This window comes from Lissotriton helveticus, chromosome 6, assembly GCF_964261635.1.
Source record: "Lissotriton helveticus chromosome 6, aLisHel1.1, whole genome shotgun sequence".
NCBI classification, from domain to species: domain Eukaryota; kingdom Metazoa; phylum Chordata; class Amphibia; order Caudata; family Salamandridae; genus Lissotriton; species Lissotriton helveticus.
The window spans coordinates 517,869,713-517,890,499 of record NC_136067.1 but is presented as its reverse complement, the minus strand read 5'-3'; the positions used below and the strand labels follow the sequence as shown (position 1 = coordinate 517,890,499).

At 43.2% G+C, this 20,787-nt stretch overlaps 1 protein-coding gene across 3 annotated transcripts in view; it reads left to right on the top strand.

Moving 5' to 3' along the window:
* Positions 1 to 20,787, top strand: part of DST (dystonin) — a 1,569,532-nt gene that overhangs the window by 749,953 nt on the left and 798,792 nt on the right. For all 3 annotated transcript variants that reach the window (XM_078647976.1, XM_078647975.1, XM_078647974.1), the window contains 2 exons: positions 8,161 to 8,339; positions 9,452 to 9,590. In XM_078647976.1, coding sequence (XP_078504102.1) covers positions 8,161 to 8,339; positions 9,452 to 9,590 — 318 coding nt within the window. The remainder of the gene's footprint in view (positions 1 to 8,160; positions 8,340 to 9,451; positions 9,591 to 20,787) is intronic.

The window sequence follows — 20,787 nt, the reverse complement described above, 5'->3', positions numbered from 1 at the left end:
AATTTCAGCAACATGTTTCCGACTATCTTTAACGCATCCTCCACAAAATCCCTGGCACACTTTTTTAAAGTTGTTACCAGTGGTCTCGTGACTTCATTTGAGAAAATCTTTGGAGTCATCCCTACTCCCTTTCATTCCATTTTCTCCACTCTGGTTCGTGGATTGCATTTTTACTTGCATTACCAGCGGACGCTCTTGTACTTTTTTACATTTTTAAATATGGATGTCCCTCCTATGCAACCTCCGACCCTGCAGCTGCTGACACTGTTCCGCAATCGCATGCTAGAATATTATGGCACAATGCCGTTGGCGATATTAAGCACGGCATATGGATTATCTTTTCGGTTCTCCTACTTCACCTGTGTCCAGCCTGTATTTCACTGCCTGACCTGTGATTTCGATTGGGCCATTGATTTGTGTCTCTGCGGACCGGTTTCTCCTGACGTCGACTTTAATCAGCTGATGACTCCTATCATTACTCACGAGTTGATTTGTCCTGGCGAAAGGATTATGGCTGTGGCATTGATGCATGGACTACTTGGTCCCTGGAATTTACTGGCGGCAGCACAGTCTTTCTTGGAACACAGCTTTCTTGAAAACCCACCGAGCTGTCCTCTGATGGTGATAGAGGATCCGGTGCTGGGAGAGCACGTATGTTCTTTTCCGCTTTTAAATTGGATGGCTGAACTGTTTTCGGATGAAGACGGTGACTTCCTGTTGGAGGCTGTTGCAGCTTATTTTGCATACACAGTTATGTCATAGACCTTTTTCATGTTTCATATGCTGAGTACTAGCATTTCATTGACAATTCATTGACTTAATTGTCAAGTTTTTATTATTTACCTTGCCTATTGGCTTAAGACTCGATAAAGTACTTGGCTGTTTTATTTTTCTTTAGCATTGAATTTTCCTAGTTTTTAATGCTTTACCTTGCGGACCGTCCACATATAAACTTGCAATCTGCTCTCATGAGATGGCACTTCTATTATCTTATTCAGTTCGTTTCCGGATCATGAGGAGGTGTCATCTAGGTCCTGGATATCTTTACACCGTGTTAAGTTAGCATGGGCTCATTACCGGTTTAAACGCCATTTTTCCTTTTTTGCAACTTCTGCACACGACATTTAGTTGTTGCTTTAGCTTTCCACCTAGTAGTTCATCGTGGTTTACATGAGAATAATATGTTATTGCTCTACTATCTGCTTTGCTTGTTAAACTATATCTGTACAGCGAGTGCTAAAGTTTCAAGAACAACACGATACAGAATTGTTATGAGGTCTGATCTCCACGACTTCATACTCATAACATAAGTGCAACTTCTGCCAATTCTGGGCATGAGGCGGGTTTTATATTGCTTTGCCGAACACACATACACAACAGTTGATGCGGTTCACATGAAGAGAGAGCTGGTGTATGCTGATGTGATTCCTTCAAATCTAAGACACTAAAGTATGGGCACGCCCTAAACCAACACAAAGAGACCTTCTTAGCAAATAATATAATATGTGTATTAGGGAGGGTGAGATATAAGCAGCCGCGGGCCGTGGAGGGAGTTACGGTGAGGCAGGGAGGCGGGGAGGGGGAGAAGCAGGGTGGAGCCCTCTCTACCTTGCCCCTCCCCCTCCCCGCCTCCCTGCCCCACCGTAACTCCCTCCACGGCCCGCGGCTGCTTATAAGTGTTGCTAACTCTTATTCATTTACAGCATGTTAACATACTGTCACCATTCGCTTTTTATGTACTAGTAACTATGCTGGTAATTTTGCTACTGATAATATGTGTACTTGTATTCTCCACCCTGCTTCTCCCCCTCCCCGCCTCCATGCCTCACCGTAACTCCCTCCACGGCCCGCGGCTGCTTATAAGTGTTGCTAACTCTTATTCATTTACAGCATGTTAACATACTATCACCATTCACTTTTTATGTACTAGTAACTATGCTGGTAATTTTGCTACTGATAATATGTGTACTTTTATTATCTAAGGTACTACGCCTGAGAAGACGGCATTAGTAAATAAACATTTCAAATACACATGTGTTCTTCTTAACTCCATGTTCTGGTTTCTAAGAAATATATAACGACCGACTGTTCATGAGTTCCACGTATCCTGAGGTACTATAAGTTCATATTCTGGATTGTCTAAACATTGAGAGTTTGTTATATCCAATGTGACACTGTACCTAGCTTGCTAAATAGTTTTTGATTACTAACGTGAGTTTTGGGACACCCTAATTCGCCGAGGTTCCAATCCTCTGTCCACAGTTCTGTGTGAGAACAGAAACCCTGCGACAGGGGCACCCCCGACCCTTGCTGGAGCTTCATCACACTTGCGATACAACTCCAGCAATGCGCCACCTTTACGGCACAGATACATCACGCATCTGTGCTGTTTTTGCCCCGTGATGCGCCGCATTGTAAATGCAGCACACCATAGGTGACGGAACAGCGGCACAGAATGACTAACACATCCCTGGTGATGCGCCAGTCATCATAAATCTATCCCTATGCTTCTTATCTTGTTAGAGATGAACCGCCATATGTATCATCAAAGTTATTTGCATTTCCTAAATAGCGAACTTTAAGGAATAAATAGCGATTCTTTACCATTCCTAGTTTGCGATGAGCTATTTGCTAATTAGCCGAATGTAGCCCAATGAAGCCCAATGTAGCCCAATGTAGCCCAAAGATGGCCGCCAGACACACAAAAAAACAAATGTAGCCCAAATATCAGCCAGATGTAGCCCAACTATAGCCCAGTGACAGAATGACCAATCAGCTTCGCAAACCTCCGTTACGCGAAGCGGAGCGCTGTTACAGATATATATCTTTTTTTGAACGTTAATTTCTCAAAATCCACTGGAGCACATATATTGAGACCTAGCAAAGGCACATCGGGCTACCAGTCCCTAATATTTTGCCAAGTTTCGTGCAAATCCATTCAGCCGTTCAATTATTATTTTTATTATTTTTTTTTGCCCCGCGGGGCCCTTTTAAAACCTCCACATCAAACCTAGGGGGTCAGCGAGGATCTACTATGCCCCCTTATAGTTATTTCCCCCTTTGTTTTGACCTCCTCTTGTCTCTCGATCCTACCGAGAGACAAGATGGCGGCCGCTACGGACTGTTTGGAATGTTGACAGACGCCGGAGAACCAATCAGCTTCGCTTCACAAAGCTCCGTTGCGCGAAAAGTCCGCGAACCAGAGCGCTAACCGGTCCGCTGTTACAGATATATATCTTTTTTTAAACGTTAATTTCTCAAAATCCACTGGAGCACATATATTGAGACCTACAAAAGGCACATCGGGCTACCAGTCCCTACAATTTTGCCAAGTTTCGTGCAAATCCATTCAGCCGTTCGGGCTAAAAGTGAGGCCAACCGCCCTATGGAAAACTCAATGTTAAAAACACGTTTTGGGACCCCCCTTTTTTCTCGGCCCCCCCTTGACGAACCCCCCCCAAATTTTCAAGGGCTGCTCAGAAACAAAATGTGCCATTTTCCTGAAAATTTCAGCCAATTCCGTCCACAAACGCCAAAGTTATTAGACATAGAATTTTCAAAAAACCCATAGAGAAAAAATCCTAACTATATATACCTACTGGCGACCGCCAGTAGGTAATATATATATATGTAGATTAAATTAATTGACTGTAGATGCAATTAATTTATTTCTTGCCTTTTCGCGTTTCGGTCGTCTTCGACCTTTGTCAAAGGATAATTTTAGGCATCTGAAATCCACAAAGTCATTTACGTCCTTCATTTATTCAAGTTTTAGCCCCCTGGTGGACAACCTCCGGTAGGTCCTAACAAAGGATCTTGGGATATGTGGTTTCCGATTCAACCCTCCGGTGAGTGATGCCTTGATTTCACATTGTTTCACTTTGTTTTTGGAAAAAATAAAGTGTATTTGCATTCACTGTTTACTCCATTGCATCTCCATTTTCAAAAGTGCAGGGAGACCATGCTGAACAGTCTTCGGCGGCACACAAACTGTCCCTTGGCGTTTCCGCGTTCAACAGAATTGGTTCATGTTCGGACACTAGCGGCGCTCTCGCTGGCGATGCGTTCCTCCACGGCTGAACCACGCCATTTAAATCTGATCCCTAGTCCCTCCTCAAAAGGAAATTGTGCCACACTCCCAACAGTGACTGTAGAAACAATTAATTTATTTCTTGCCTTTTCCTGACGAGTTTCGGCCGTCTTCGACCTTTGACAAAGGATAATTTTAACCTCGATTCCATTGATTGTGTGGTATTGGTTAAATAAACCTGTACCCCCTTGTGTAATGTGTCTTAATCCTAATCTATGTGATACTGACTGTTCCACTGGTATACTATCTAGTGAATAGACCACCCTCTCGAGGTGCTACTCTTGAACGGAGAAGCTCTATTCTTTTTTTTACAACTCACTATCCAACGCAGTGAGTAAAAGCATCAAGAAGAACTGGAAGATCATAACCAGTAACAAAACAAATTGGAAAAAACCTTTACTTTCCTACAAGAGAGCAACTAGTCTGAAGGACTCTTTGGTGCATACAAGACCAAGAACCGAGAAGATCACTGATTTTACACCAAGTGTTCTCAATGTATGGGGTCTTCCACCGGTGAAAGGCCATTTTGCATGTGGAAACTGCAACGTGTGCCACCTGACTTCCAACACCAAATACCTGGATTTGATTGATGGCACTCGTTGGGAACAACGCGGTCATAGAAACTGCAACACAACTAATGTGGTGTACCTTATAATATGTAGATGCGGTCTCCAATACGTGGGAATGACAACCCGGCGTGTAAAAATCTGAATATGTGAACACAGAAGTAACATACGGTGTAAAAAAACGACCACGAAACTCACCGTACACTTCCTACATGCGGGCCATACCCCTAATGACTTACAGTGGACCATTCTAGAACATCAAGAATGCGGGTCTGAGGCGTCACTTTTCGAACGAGAGCAACGTTGGGTATATCGCCTTGGAACAAATAGGGTCGGGCTCAACGATGATATACCATGGGGTAGTGTCCTACGCAGATAAGAGAACATTTCAAGTCTTCTGACGCCCAAGGCGTAATCTCTAACCCATGTTACAGTGAATATCTACACTGGGACACTAGTGGATCATCCACCGTCTCTCGACATAAGATCTGGGATGAGAAATTGAAGAATGCCTGATTGGGGTTCCCAGTTTCTTCACATTAAGAGCACGCTTTATGCGTGAGTAACACCCGAAATACTCCGGTTCCAACAATGTAGTCATTATCGCATTCCCACCAGAAGTAATTCTCCAAAGTGAGTGCATACTATTAATTAGGGCACTACGAAAACACTAGTATGTATACCCCGATAAGGATATGAGTGTAGGCACCGGGTCTCGAACTCGCATAACAGTGCATCTGTAAACACCTTGTTTCCTTTAATTCTATGGAAGTAGCCTATCCCTATAAGACTCTAGCAGCGGAAGGTACCACATTTTCAGTTTCTTCACATTAAGAGCACGCTTTATGCGTGAGTAATACCGGGAATACTCCGGTTCCAACAAAATAGTCATCATATTCCCACTAGAATTAATCCTCCAAAGTGAGTGTATATTATTATTTAAGGCACTACGATGATACTAGTATTTATACCCCGATAAGGATATGAGTGTAGGCACCGGGGCTCGAACACACATCACAGTGCATCTGTAAACACCCTGTTTCCTTTGATTCTATGGAAGTAGCCTATCCCTTTAAGACTCTAGCAGCGGAAGATACCACGTGACTACACAATCCCACGTGGTACGCTCCGAGCCACTCAGGTCGATTTAGATACACGGGCCTGCCTTCCCCACGGAACATCCATTTCCGGGAGGGATCCGACCTGAAAGTAGGTTGCGGGCGGGGAGCCGCGAGTGCAGAAGTAAGTTGTATCTAACCATTCTAATACTTCATTGCCTCCGGTTCCGCGACGCTATTTCTTCTGTTCTGCTCAAACGGGTGGTTTGATACATGCCTCCCTTTGTTTCTTGTTGTAGAAAGCCACCGCGTGAAGCATACCCGCGTCACCCTCACCGAAGGGGCATGTCCATGTCCCGTTTTTTGTGAGTAATTAAGATTCCAGAATAACTAGGGCCATTACGCACTGCCTTCCTTTGAGTTACAGATTGAGAGCCTTTAAGTTATGTATTATTTACACGACCTACTAAAAAACTGATTTTTTCCTATATCTTCACTCGACTGTAGTTACTAATATAAGATGAATTAACCATATGCACAAGGCGATTCTTGCTTAAAGTTAATAGCAGGAAGTGCATGCGATTTGCCCCGCAAATTAATTGGCAATATTCGCCGGGTCTGTTGCGAGTTTTGCACTATTTAGAAACTTTGCACCATTAAACATAAGTGATAAAAGACTCCATCATTAATTAAGGATGGTTTGTGTCCCTTGTGTGTGATATATAAGAAATTAGCTGGCAGAATTGGCCGGGTCTGTTGCGAGTTTTTCACAATTTAGAAACTCTGCACCTTTCAACATAAGTGATAAGACACTCCATCATTATTCAAGGATGGTCCGTGTCCCTTGTGTGAGATATAAGAAATTAGCTTTATCTAATACAGCTTCTTCGAGTCTTTTGGACCTGAATCTGAGATCCGATTATGTGTTATTGTCTGTCCTTTTTCTTTTCAGGTTGCTATGATTGTTTCTGCAAATGGCATGAGATGAACATGGTTACTGATGTGTGATTTTTTCACACATTTTTACATATAATTTGTTTTTTCACATCCAGAGCCTCTCGGGAGGGTGCGCCTTAGCGCGCGCATACCACCGGAGGACTAGATAGTAGGTCCTGAAGAATGCTGAGCAAAAAGCAATGATAAACAGCAGAAACATGTCGACCAATTTTTAGGACTCGGGTTCCTTAACTTAGAACCTTGTTTAGTCCGCTCACTTTGTTTTTAACAAATGCGGGTTTTCGTACTGGTTACAACCTATGCATTTTTTTAAATTTGCACTAACACCACACGTTTAGTCACCTCTAATTTGGGCACTGTTCCACTCACCACATCCTGCTCCGCTGCAGTCAGGCGTTGTAGCACGCTAGGGTGACATTCGGTCACCCTGCGGGGACCCGATGATGAAGCATGTCACCAACTAGTGGTGAGTGAGGGTCCTTCAAAAAGAATAGAGCTTCTCCGTTGAAGAGTAGCACCTCGAGAGGGTGGTCTATTCACTAGATAGTATACCAGTGGAACAGTCAGTATCACATAGATTAGGATTAAGACACATTACACAAGGGGGTACAGGTTTATTTAACCAATACCACACAATCAATGGAATCGAGGTTGTAGTTTTCCTAGGTTCTTTTATTGTTTTCCTTCACTAAGTCACTCCTCTGTTGTTGTTACATAAATTACCCTGGGGTTTAGGAGTGCTTACTCATACCCTCTCTCTCCTGTTGCTAATACATAAAGGATAATTTTAGGCATCTGAAATCCACAAAGTCATTTACGTTCTTCATTTATTCAAGTTTTAGCCCCCTGGTGGACAACCTCTGGTAGGTCCTAACAATGGATCTTGGGATATGTGGTTTATACACGCACACACAAACACACGCACACACACACACACACTGCCGTTTTGCACAGTCTAATGTCAACATCACTATCATAGATGTCATCAACGATGTCATTTGAGATATTATCAGTGATGTTGTTTACCAAGACAATTGTAAGGTCATAGAAGTGCATGAAGGGGTATGAGTAATGGCTAGTTTACCTAATCATAATCAGCACATTTCTATAGTTTTATGTTTTGTTTTAAGAGCAACTGCACTTTAACTGTCAGTGAAAACACACAAACATACACACACAGACCCACACACACACTTTCATTTTATCAGCTGGTTCCAGTAGCACTATATTTGTAATATTTGTTAGTGAGCCATTGGCATAAAGGAGCAGTATTTATGTACGGAGTTACAATAGACCTCACCTCCCTTTTTGGAGTTGCAGAGCAGTTTCTTGTATTCACCCTTGAAGGTTATCATCAGTAGGAAATATTGTGAAGTTCATATTGGAAAAATGCATTCCTCGATTTGTAAACATTCTAGAAGATCAACAAAAAATCACTAGAAGTCAGCCAGAGTACTGCAAAATAAATAACAACTGATTTATTTTTCAGAAACTAAAGAAAGAGTTAGATCGCCTTAAAGATGACCTATTGGTGACTACGGATAAGTGTGAGGAGTTCTTCAATCAAGCTGCTGCTTCACTTTCCGTCCCCACACTGCGTTCAGAGCTAAACGCAGTCATTCAGAATATGAATCATATCTACTCCTTGTCTTCCATCTATTTAGAAAAGTAAGTTACACGCTGCATCACTGTGGTGTAAATATAGCCATGGTTTTACCAAATGAGTACTAATTCAGAGATGCTCAGTTACATATTTGGCGATGTGATTGCTGATTGTGTATTATAAACGTTTGAGTGAATAATAGACCTTCACATTCGGTACAGCAAAGATTTATATGTTTTTTCCTTGCTTTTCCTAGGGCAAAAGTAGATAAAAAAGCATATTCAAAGAAGCAGGTCTATAGTTTTTTTATGCTAGTGGGGTGCTTAGAAAAGCTAACAAAGAGTACATTTCCATGGTAGTCACATCACCAGTGTTGTTCTCATTCCTGGCTCCATGCCAGGACTGAACCTCTGGTGATATCGACTGCCGCAGACATACAGTGACACCGTGTCTTACAATGAACTCAGTTGGGGAATTGAAAAACACATCAACGGTAGCATGGCGCTGCCATGGCATGGTGTTACTGCCATGGCATGGTCTTTCTGAAGAAGTTATTGACTCTATTATTAATTCAATAACATTGATATTGTCATGCAGGCTCTTGGACTTCACTTTGCAGTATTATTTAGGGTCTCTATCAAATTCTTTCCTGACGTTTCTCTGAACTTATTATGTGCTCTACTTTGAAGTGGTGCCGTAATACCATACCGAGAATTAATGGCACAGCAGAGTTTGATAGTGGCTTGTTGTGGTATTACTACATCATTATGAGTTAGATACCTTAGAAAGAGGTATGACCATGGGAATAGGCGTCTGCAGAATCATTTCCAAATGTTTTTCAATCATTCTGAGCATTTTTCCTGACAAATTCCATCTACTTTTCACAGATGAAACACATCCGTGGAAAAACCATAATGTGAAAGTTTGACTGCAAAAGCCATAATCCGGATTCAGGTGGAAATTCCATTTTGTGCCTCTATTTGGATTTTTTGTAAACTCCTGTTGAGAGACTAAGTAGTGATTCTTTCCTATGTCTCACCATAATAAACAGTAGAAACTGTGTCACGACATTTAATAATCAATTATAATCCATAGTGTCACACATGGTGTTTACATAAGATAGAATTGAGTTGTGTTTGGGTGCTATTAATTCCAGTATTGATTAACTTTATTTCAGGTTAAAAACTATAAATCTGGTTCTACAAAATACCCAAGGTGCAGAATCTCTTGTGAAACTTTATGAAACAAAGTTGTGCGAAGAAGATGCAGCGACATCTGACAAAAAAGCAATTGAGAGCTTGGTGGCTACACTGAAGGTACGAATTACCTAAATTAAGTCTGGTGTTACACAAACAATTAATGCCATTAATATCAAAATGTTGTGCACATAAATGGACTCCGGTTTTTGGATTTGCTTTTCTTTTATATTCAGTGTCAGGATTTCTGCACAAATCAATTGAAAGCTTTGAAAGAAAAACATCAACTTTGATTGGCTATTGACCTGTGTTTTGCCTTCGCTGAACAAGATTTCTTTAGCTAAAAAAAAGCACATGTTTTGTCCATGTGACATGTTTTCATGTCTCACTAATTCCATCCCATCAAGAGAAGAAGTTTGTACTTTTTCAAGCCTTTTAATGACTGTGTGTTTAAGGAAGTTTGGATAATGGGCATTTGTTCCAGAGTAATTTTAGCGGAAGTTATCTACCTGTTTGGCAGTAGATAGTAACTAACTCCAAGTTCTTTTTTTTTCTATTTTGTTATGTTTTTTAAACACTGCAACACTAAACCGAGGGCATCTGAGTTGGAAAAATAATGGCTAATGAGACTCCATTAAGCACTGGGAAAGAGAGTTGTAATTTTCTTTCTGACATCTTATTGGAATTAATGCCACAAAGAACATGATTTACGTCAGAAGGTTCTCTTTAGCCTTAGCTCTTTTCACTATTGGAATAACTGGAGACGTGTTCTGGAAAATTGGTTTTCCATCAGTCTTTTTGTGCTAAGATGAGTTGAGAGAATACTTAGGGAAGCACAATCTAACATAAACAGCAGTACTGATCTCGCATCCACTCATGGTTTTCGAACATAAACCTGCACAATTGACAGCAGTCTGTCCTTCAAGCACAGCATCACCAAGAAATCATATCCAAAAAAGAGCGCAACATATACTCACCAAAATCTGCCTTTTGAGCCCCTGACCAAGATCTGAGTACGATAAACATGAAAATGGTCCTAGACTTATAATTAATACTCAAAATGAATCAATTATTTGACAGATATTAGTATATTGGAATTAATCCTGAGCAAAAAGAGAGCGAAATGTTCTTGTCTATGCATATATATACAATGTACCCATCAAATGTTCCAAAAGATGCTCATGCCGAACATCTACATTTATTTGAATATTTACAATTTCCTAAAAAACTTTATACATACATCAATGAAAAAACTGCCAGACGCAGTAGCAAAGTGTAGGAAAAAAGTGCTTGTGTGAAAGGAAAGATTAATGGAAAGAAAATTTAATAATTCACATTAAAAGAATAAGGTACAATTCCTTACAACAGAAACCTGATTCAACAACAACTAAATCAAAAACATTATCTTTAAGCAAGGGGGAGAGGGGATGGGGGAAAGGATTCAGGTTTCCAGAAGAGGGGATGGAAGGATGTCGACGTTTCGACCCTGGCGCATTGGTGGGTAGATTAGCACCTCAGCTATGGGTCTTCATCAGGACTGGGGCGAACAGGGGGACCTGGGGTAAAGATGAATACATCATCAGTTCTATAGTATCATACTGATTATAAGGTCAAAATACATCCAATCAGTAGAGTACATTACCTAAGAGGTAGCAGAAAGCACTTCAAATCGATGGGCCACCTAAGAATAGACAAGAAACATAGGCTAAGTGCCAAGACTCAAATATTGGCACTACACAGCTCTGTAGGGTACTCATTAAAGAGAGGAGAAAGGCGCACTCACCAGTCAATGATGTGCTCCACCAGCCAAAAGTTATATAGTAGATCACCTCAAGTCTATCAATGACGAGGTTAGATAGAAATCACTTTCCAAAGGCTACAACATAAGAAGGATGAATAATAATCAGTCTTAAGTCCAGCCCGCATAGGTGATAAATGCATGAATAGACCTTAATGTGGCAAACTCACCGTATGAGTGTATTTTTTGAGGGCACTCAAAACCGATTGTGCATCAGGAAAAAACGAATTTCCCATCAATTCTATGAAAAAATATATACATAACACCATATTAATATGGTTTCAAGTGTACATTGACGCTCAAAAAATAGACGCTCAAAAAATGCATGCCACTGTTTTGTGCATACCTGTTAAAGATCTTGACACAAATGTGGTAATCTCCAGTATCACAGGACAGAATATATTCTTAGAGCAGTCTCTCATCAGGCTCTGAAAACAATAGAACGCCTCATTAGTTAAAAAGACGGCGTTCACGGGCACAACCCTAGCGTCTGTACAAATATTCATCAAAATGTCCCTGTCTCACTTGCACCTACCTTAAGATATTACGTTTGTCAGTTAGATTCTATCCTTCAAAAATGCTGTGTGACTCGAGCCGCATCCGGATACAACACCGAACGCGAGAGAGAGCCGACTTCCGCGTTATAACGAAAAGCAACCAAGACTCTCCTAGGATTCAAAATAAGAGCCTTCTACTAATTCAAAATAAGAGTCCCCTGGTTGAAGGAGGTTATCGTGTACCAGACTAAACGCATCGAGTCATAGTGTACAGGGGTCCCAAAAATGATGAATAAAATAGGGCATTAGTTTTTGACATATGGCATAGAATTTACAGCCACATTTCGCAATGACAATAACAAGTTGAGAAAACATTCGCCAATGGGTGAAATGTCGCCGTAGCAGTGGTAAATTGCAAACAATTTATGTTTCAGAAAGCACAGTGTTGCAGGCATAAAACACCTTAAAACAAATTATCACAGCATAAAATCAACTCACACCAAAATTGATGTTTCAAAGAGCACAGTGTCGCAAAAGTAAAGCATTATAGAACAAAATGTTACAAACAGAAAAACAGAAAAACAGTTCGCACCAGAATTAGAATTACAGTTATGGGGGTAGAATATTATTATTATTATTACATGTTCTGTAAGGCAGCCATTTGTCTATTCACCTCTTCATATTCATTTAAACCCCTGCTGACTGTATCAAAATAGTGCATCCACTTGCATTCGCGTATACTCAGGGTATTAGTAAAGTTTCCGCCACGTGGGTTCCTGGTGACTTTCTCCACCACCCACCATTTCAAACTTTACGGGGGATAGTTAAATTTCACAAAATGGTCCACCAAAGGAGCACCCTGTACTTTACACCGTACTCTGCTACAGTGCTGTAGGATACGTACTTTGATTCTCTGTACTGTTTGTCCGATATACATGAACCCACAGGGGCAGAGTATTGCATAAAAAACCCCCATGGAGTTACAATTGCTATGATGCTGGAGGACATGTTTGTAGTCATTATATGTAAATGTTTTCAGTTCCATCGTCATGTCGCAAGCCTTACATGCTCCGCACTTATGATGACCCAAAACTGGGGGCATGTTCCATAGAGTTGACTGATTCTCTGTGTTTTTCTTAGGCAGTAAGGATTGAACCACAAAGTCCCTAACACTTCTACCTTTCCGAAAGGCATGCATCGGCGGGTCCACTATTCCTATTTCGTCGGCCACTAAGTGCCAATGTTTATTGATTATGTTCTTAATCTTAGTGCTACGTGTATTGAATGTCGTGACACAAGTGATTCGTTCCTTTTCCTCTGGCTTATCCTGTCTAGGCTCCGAAAGGAAGTCCCTATGACAGAACCACGCCCTCTTCCTTGCCTTTTTGAGGAGACTCCTTGGATATCCTCTATCTAGGAGACGTTGCATCAGTACTGCAGATTCTGCAAAAAAGTCAATTTTCCTACTACAGTTCCTCCGCAACCTCAGGAATTGTCCATAGGGGAGATTGTCCCTGAGGTTGTGGGGGTGATGACTCTTATATCGTAAAAGAGTATTTCTCTCAATGGGTTTTCTATATAAGGTAGTTTGTAACATAGCATGGTCTTCTTCAATAGTGATATCCAAAAAGTTTATCCTCTTATTGCTATATTCCAGAGAGAACTGTATGTCCTTGTTCCTGTTATTAAGCCAGGTGTGTAATGTAGTAAGTTGGTCAATACTCCCACTCCACACCATCAGGACATCGTCGATATATCGACGCCATAGTTTGATGTTATCAAAAAATGGATTGGCTTCATCCAATACATGTTCATGTTCATAGGCGTCCATTTAAATTATAGCTAAATCAGGTGCAAAGCTTGCCCCCATCGCTACACCACCAAGATCTGAGTACATCATTTCTTTCTATACTACTTGCGTACAAAACATTTTTCTAGAATTATTGTACAAAGTATTAAAATGTTAGGAGTTTTGGGTGGGAACATATAGAGAAAGTTTTAGATTTGATGCAAGGTGGATGTTTCTCATAAGCATGGTACTAAAGACAATTACTTCTCAAACATATATATTTATTAGACAATCTCACATCCAGGCAACAGTAGTGCTACCCTCCTCCCAAAAGCCCTGACACCTTTCAAGGCCTGCAATGTCAGCAAAAAGCAAGGGGAGCAAACTCCATGTACCTAGAAGAGAAGCAGGCCATTTCTAACCATCAAGCCAACACCAGAGTCAACGCTGTCCCATATTTGATCTTACGAAAATGCAATTAACAACACACCCTGAACAAACCCAGAAGGAGCACACACCCATCACAGCTGCTGCTATGGAGTTGTTGAATTGCTGATGAGCTGCTGCTTCAGTTTATAAACTGTTTACTTTCCTGGCATACCTGCATCCAGGTTACGGTGACTACAGGTGCTGTAAGAGGCGGAACTTGATGTTCCATAGGTAACAGTCACCAAAAGTGTGTGGTTTGGGAGTCACATGAAAAATGCATTACAGTCAGTCCTTGTGTTGTGCACTGGGCACTTTCGGGTCAGGAAGATGTTCATACGTAAATCAGTTGCTTCATTATTGTCTGTCTCCTACCACGACCTGAACAAGCCTTCTTGACTTGCCAGAAACATCTGAGCGTAGAGAAGCAGAAACAGAGCCACTTCACAGACACTATTTAGACAGCCACAGTGCAGTGAATACAAGAGAACAATAATACGAACAATAATATGTAAAAACAACGTGCGGCGAACCAAATATTTTTTGAATGGCTGATTACTAATAATAATTAGGTAGATACTTTGACTCTGTATGACAGCTGAAACCATTACCTGATTTGATTCAAAACCTTTCCTATCTTTCAAGTGGTCAATTGAGCTTTTCATAAATCAGACCCTAAGTACCTATAAAGGATAAGATCCCCAGACATGTTCTCGGTGGAAAGCCATGTGTCTGTCTCTAAGATCTTTTCCTCTCTCCACGACTATTTGTAATACAGGTTTCTTAGTCCAAAACGCTCAAATCACTGATTACCTTTGGTGTTCATCCCCTCACTGTCCTGCCCACGGCTACATTCTGAAAGGAGTATGCATCTTGATATTGACTATTATTATTGTAATGCCATTTTGAAAAGACAGTCTTGTCATCAGTTATATAATTTCAGATGTTGCAGTGATGTTCTCAGTGATGCCATAGATCATGCCATCAGTGATGTAATATGTGGGATAATAGCAGATTCGTGCAAGATCTCAAGCATACATCTTTTTGGTTTTGTTCTCTTCATGCCACATATATTTTTTTCAAGCCAGTTGGTTGAGCAAAAGCCCTGCATTTTCTTGGAAACAAGGAACCACAAATTATTGCATTTCAAAACATTATTAGCAAAAATATTATCTGACCAACATTTCGGCTCCTGTATATTGTTTTCAACAACAGTACCCCTTTGGGTGTTCATTTTGAATGAACTCAAATGGGGTGATATTTTTTTAAGCATTATTTAGGACACAAAATTTCGATTAGAAGGTATTTTGGGTATGACTTTTTGATACAAACGCAAATATGTGGTAGCCTAACGAAAATACCTCCTTGCAACTTTGCCTTTTTTGTATTTTTAACTGCACCTTTCATCTGTATAACATGATGGTCATTCAACCATTAATACCTCTACTGCTACTACTACAATGAATAATGCTACTCATAATAATGATGTGGTTTATACATTTATTACTGTCAGTTTGGATGATAAACTGATACAGTGATGTGAGATTGTATGCTCAAAAATAGTCCTGATCCTTTTAGATCTGGTGATATATATTTATATATATATATATATATATATATATATATATATATATATATATATATATATATGGGATAAAGTACCCTCTGTCGTACAAGTCTCAGAGGAGTTCCTTTATAAGATTAGGGAACTCCGAGGTGGCTTGCAATATCCTTATGTTGGGGGTACTTTCTTCCTAATAATACACGGTCACACCATCACCGCTCCCACAAATCACTTATGTCCTTGATGTGAAGCTCTTTCATATAGGAAAGAACATGGTTGCAAACGTGAAGAATAAAAATAGAATAATAAAATGTCGAGTGCAAAATTTTACTTCTAAAAAGCTGTTACATAATTGTTGCAAAAAGATATTAGAATCAATTTAATACAAGTCATTAAAAAAACGCTAAGAAGAAACATACGGTGAGATTATAACTTTTCTATAACTGCTTCAGGAGTGTAAAAAATAAACATGTTGCTAATAATCTCACCTTTCAGATTGTCATTGTACAAATAGGAAAACAGAGCTTAAGAAAGAAAAGTAAATTGTAGCTTTAATTATGCTCTCCGTCTTGACCTACCTTTCACCTTGGCTGCTGACAGCAGGCATTATGATGTGAGATCACAACTTAATACATTATTAAAGTTGACTTCTGATGTGATTTCTTTATAATCTGCGACAGTGTCAAATTTCACGGATTAAAAAGAAATTAGATACCGGCTTTTAATACAGGGAATGCAGAATCCCATGTATACAATAAACTTACATATAGGGGGTGCTATCTAGTCCTCTTCATTCATTTCCTTTTGTCATTCACATATTTCTTCTGCCCCCTACAGCATACAGTAAGGGGAAATGGGTCAGCCCACTTCATCTAATGGCTAACTTTGTGATTGACTGCATTCTGCTCTTTCACAAGGAGCACATCTTCACACAATGTAGATCCTTTCAGTGCTAGCAATTACTATGATAGTGTGTGCTTTTTGAGGCCAAAAACATTTTTGCCTTTAGCCAGTGTTTAATTTGGTTATATGACCGAACCACAAAATGGCTGAACAATGCATTCTTAACAACGACCGGGTCTTAATCATGTATTGTATTGTATTGTATTGTATTGTAAGGGGAACTTGTAAAGCGCGCTGACACCATGGGTTTCCTGGCGCTGGCTGAATACTGAGGGACCAGAGGGATTTAGCCGGATTGAGGGAAGAGCCATGTTTTTAGGGATTTACGGAAAAGGAAGAGAGAGTTAGAGATTTTGAGAGAGAGGGGAAAGGAGTTCCAGAGTTTAGGGGCCAGGAATGCGAATCTCCGGCCTCCGGATCTGCAGAGTTTAACGGGGGGGATGAGTAGGAGGTGAAGGTGGGAGGATCTCAGGTTCCGTGAGGGACAGTAAGTCCTGATGAGGGATTTCAAAAAGATGGGACAGGAGCCAGATAAAGATTTGAAGGTGAGGCAGCCGATCTTAAAGGCTGCCCTCGAGATGATAGGGAGCCAGTGCAGTTTGGAAAGAAGGGGTTTGGCGGATTGCCATTTCGGAATCCCAAGAGCCAGTCTCGCCGCTTGATTTTGAACCGATTGTAGTCTGGAGAGAGATGTTTTAGGCAGACCGTGGTAAATAGCGTTCGAAAAATCTAAGCGGGAGAGGACAAGGGCCATGATTACTTGCAGCAGAGCTTCAGGAGTGAGGAGATAGGCCACCTTCCTGATCCTGCGCAGTTGGAACATGCAGGAGGAGACGACTGTCCCCACTTGGGGCCTGAGGGAGAGGCCGGAGTCAATAGTGACCCCGAGACTTTTTACCGAGGCCACAGAGGTGGGGGGGGGGGCCAAGTTCTGCCAGCCAAAAGTGCAGACCCCAGTAGGTGGAGCTCCTGCCAGGAAGAAGGAGCTCCGTCTTTCCGGGATTCAATTTGAGCTGGTTTTGACACATCCACTGTAGGATGTGGGACATGGCTGCCTGGAAATTAGGAATAGCAGAAGGGGAGTCGAGAGGAAAGATGAGTTGCAGGTCGTCTGCGTAATTAAAAACGGTGACGTCCCACTGCCTCAAAGAAAGAAGAAGGGGTCGAAGATAGAGGTTGAAGAGAAGGGGGGATAGAGAGGAGCCCTGAGGGACCCCACAGGGCAAGTGTTCCCTAGGAGCTCTAAAAGTGCCCAGGCTGAGGGTCTGAGACCTCCCGGTCAGGAAGGATTTGACCCATGCCAGTGCCAGGCCCTGGATGCCAGCTTGCTCGACACGGTGGAGAAGGATGTTGTGGTCCACCGTGTCGAAGGCGGCCGACAGATCTAATAAAACCAAGGCCTGGGGGGTACCCTTGTCAGCGCCGTCTCTCAAGGCATCCAACACGGCCAAGATCACAATCTCCGTGGAGTGGCCGGGTCTGAAGCCGGCCTGATTGGCCTCAAGAAAGTTGGAGCTCTCGATGAACTGTGAGAGACAGGCGGTGGCGTGGGCGTCCAAAATTTTAGAGAAAAAAGGCAAGAGAGAAATGGGGCGGTAATTCGCCGGAACGGCGGGATCAGCCCCAGGCTTCTTCAGTAGAGGCACCAGCACGGCCTCCTTGAAGGAGCAGGGTACCGTACCGGACAAAAGAGAAGAATTCAGCAGGGGAAGGATACAGTCGGGTAGAGAATGGCAGATGTCTCGTAGTATGATGGGGGGACAACAGTCGTCTGGGGATCCAGACTTAACGCGGGTGGCCAATGTGGCCAAGGCAGTGGGGTCTAAGGGAGGAAACTGCGTAAAAGAAAGAGCATTGTGGAGGGAGAGACAGAGCCCGCACCAGGGGGAGTAGTCGGGATGGTATCTTTAATCAAAGCAATTTTGTGAACAAAGAAAGTGCTCAGCGCGTTACAAGATTCCTGTGTAGGGGCCTGAGTCGGAAGTGTCCTGGGGTCGGAAGTGAATTCGTTGAGGACTTTAAAAATCTCTTTGGACTTGCAAGGGGCGGATAAGATTTTTTCTGAGGCGTAAGCTTTTTTGGCAGCGGAGATAGCTGTTTTGTACTTATTACGCGCGGCCACATATGCGCCTCTGCTAAACGAGCAATAGTCTCTCCTCCACCTGCGCTCGGATCGGCGGAGTTCCAACTGCAGGGTCTTAAGGTGGGGGGTAAACCATTTGTGGGAGTGACGATGTCGGGATCTGGGGAACTTAGTTAGAGGGGCAAAAATATCGCTGGCTGTCATGAGCCAGTCAGAAATATGTCCCTGAAGCTCGTCTGTGCTTGAATCGTTGGGGAACAGGGGACGGGTTAGGGAGAGGTGAGATAGGAGTTTAGAGGAATCGGCGGCTCTCCACTTGCGTGCGGTTCCGCCCTCCTGCAGTGGGATCCTGATCTGGCCGACGGCCGAGAAAGTGGTGTCGATCAAAAGATGATCGGACCACACACAAGGTGTTATGAGCGGACAGGAGGACTTGACCCCGTGAACCCAGATGTGGTCGAGGATGTGGCCGCCACTGTGAGTGGCGGACCTGACTAATTGCGTAAAGTTCAGGCTCGAGAGGGCCTCGAACAGTTCGATGGCATGGGGGCCAGCGTCCTCGTTCTGAAACCAGTAGTTGAAGTCACCGATAATGATAGTGCGGGGGGAAGAGGTAGCAAGGTTAGTTAACTGTTCAATGAAGGAGGAGGGGAAGGAAGGCATGGGGTGGGGGGGCGGTATAGTACCATAAGGGTAACTGCACCTACCTCGGTCCCAAGGCGGAGGACCAGGTTGTCCACTTCGGGGAGGGTCATGTTGGCGGAAGCGATAATCTTAAGATTCTTACGTATTACCGCTGCCACCCCTCCTCCGGAGCGGCCTCCAGGACGGTTGGTGTTCAGCAGAAAGGAGTCTGGGGGTAGCGCAGCGAGAATGTCAGGGAGGGAATCGTCGGTGAGCCAGGTCTCAGATAATAAGAGAGCGTCTGGCCTCTCCGTCATGAGAAGATGGAAAATATCAGTTTGATGCCTGACCAAAGAGCGAGTGTTTAGGTATAATACCCGGAGCTGCGACTCGACAAGAGCAGGAGCGATGAGAGGTAACGCCGGCCCCAAATGGGGGGGGGGGGTAGCCTGCAATCCCCAATGAAGTAATCCTGGTCCAGGTCTCGGAAGATAGGGGGCAGGCCGAGGCTTGTAAACTCATAAGAGCAGAGCGGGAGTAAGAGATAGCAGTGGCGGCGTCCCTAGCCCCTGGGCCCGTCCGGCCGCGGACGGGCGCAGACGGGCTTAACTCTGGCGCAACTACGGCGCGCCCGCTGCGCTCGTCCGCTGCGCTGACGCATATGGGACGTTTAAGTAGGCAAATGACGAGGGGGGTGGGTGGAGTCAGCAGGGCGGGTTAGGAAGTGGAATTTAAATAGAAATCAAGTCAATCGCTCGTGGTCAGCGGGACGGGAGAGCTGAACTGCTCGTATTCAGCAGGTGAGAGCAAAAGGTATTTAAAATCGGGTTCCAGTAACAGCCGCGCGCAAGCCCTCTGCCACCGGGCTGCACGCGAAGACTGAAGGAGAAAGGAAAGGAGCCTAAGTAGGCTAATGACGAGGGGGGTGGGCGGAGTCAGCAGGGCGGGTTAGGAAGTGGAATTTAAAAAGAAATCAAGTCAACCGCTCGTGGTCAGCGGGACGGGAGAGCTGAACTGCTCGTATTCAGCAGGTGAGAGCAAAAGGTATTTAAAATCGGGTTCCAGTAACAGCCGCGCGCAAGCCCTCTGCCACCGGGCTGCACGCGAAGACTGAAGGAGAAAGGAAAGGAGCCTAAGTAGGCTAATGACGAGGGGGGTGGGCGGAGTCAGCAGGGCGGGTTAGGAAGTGGAATTTAAAAAGAAATCAAGTCAACCGCTCGTGGTCAGCGGGACGGGAGCGCTGAACTGCTCGTATTCAGCAGGTGAGAGCAAAAGGTATTTAAAATCGGGTTCCAGTAACAGCCGCGCGCAAGCCCTCTGCCACCGGGCTGCATGCGAATCATGTATGCCTTTATCACGCATGCCTTTACAATGGATTTCATTGCAATGGCATAATTAGTAAAAGCATATGTGCGGTTAAGGTTACACCTTAGCCCCCGCCCTGATCCCTAAAACCCAGCCCCCTGCCCTGAGTATGACTCTGACCCCAGCCCTAAAAACACCCCATCGCCCATCCCTGAGTCCTAAAAGCGGCCCACAGCCATACAAAACACCCCAGCACCCCACCCTGAGCCCTAAATTCTGGACCCCAGCCCAAAAAAACAGCCCAGTGCTCGCCCTGAGCCCTAAAACT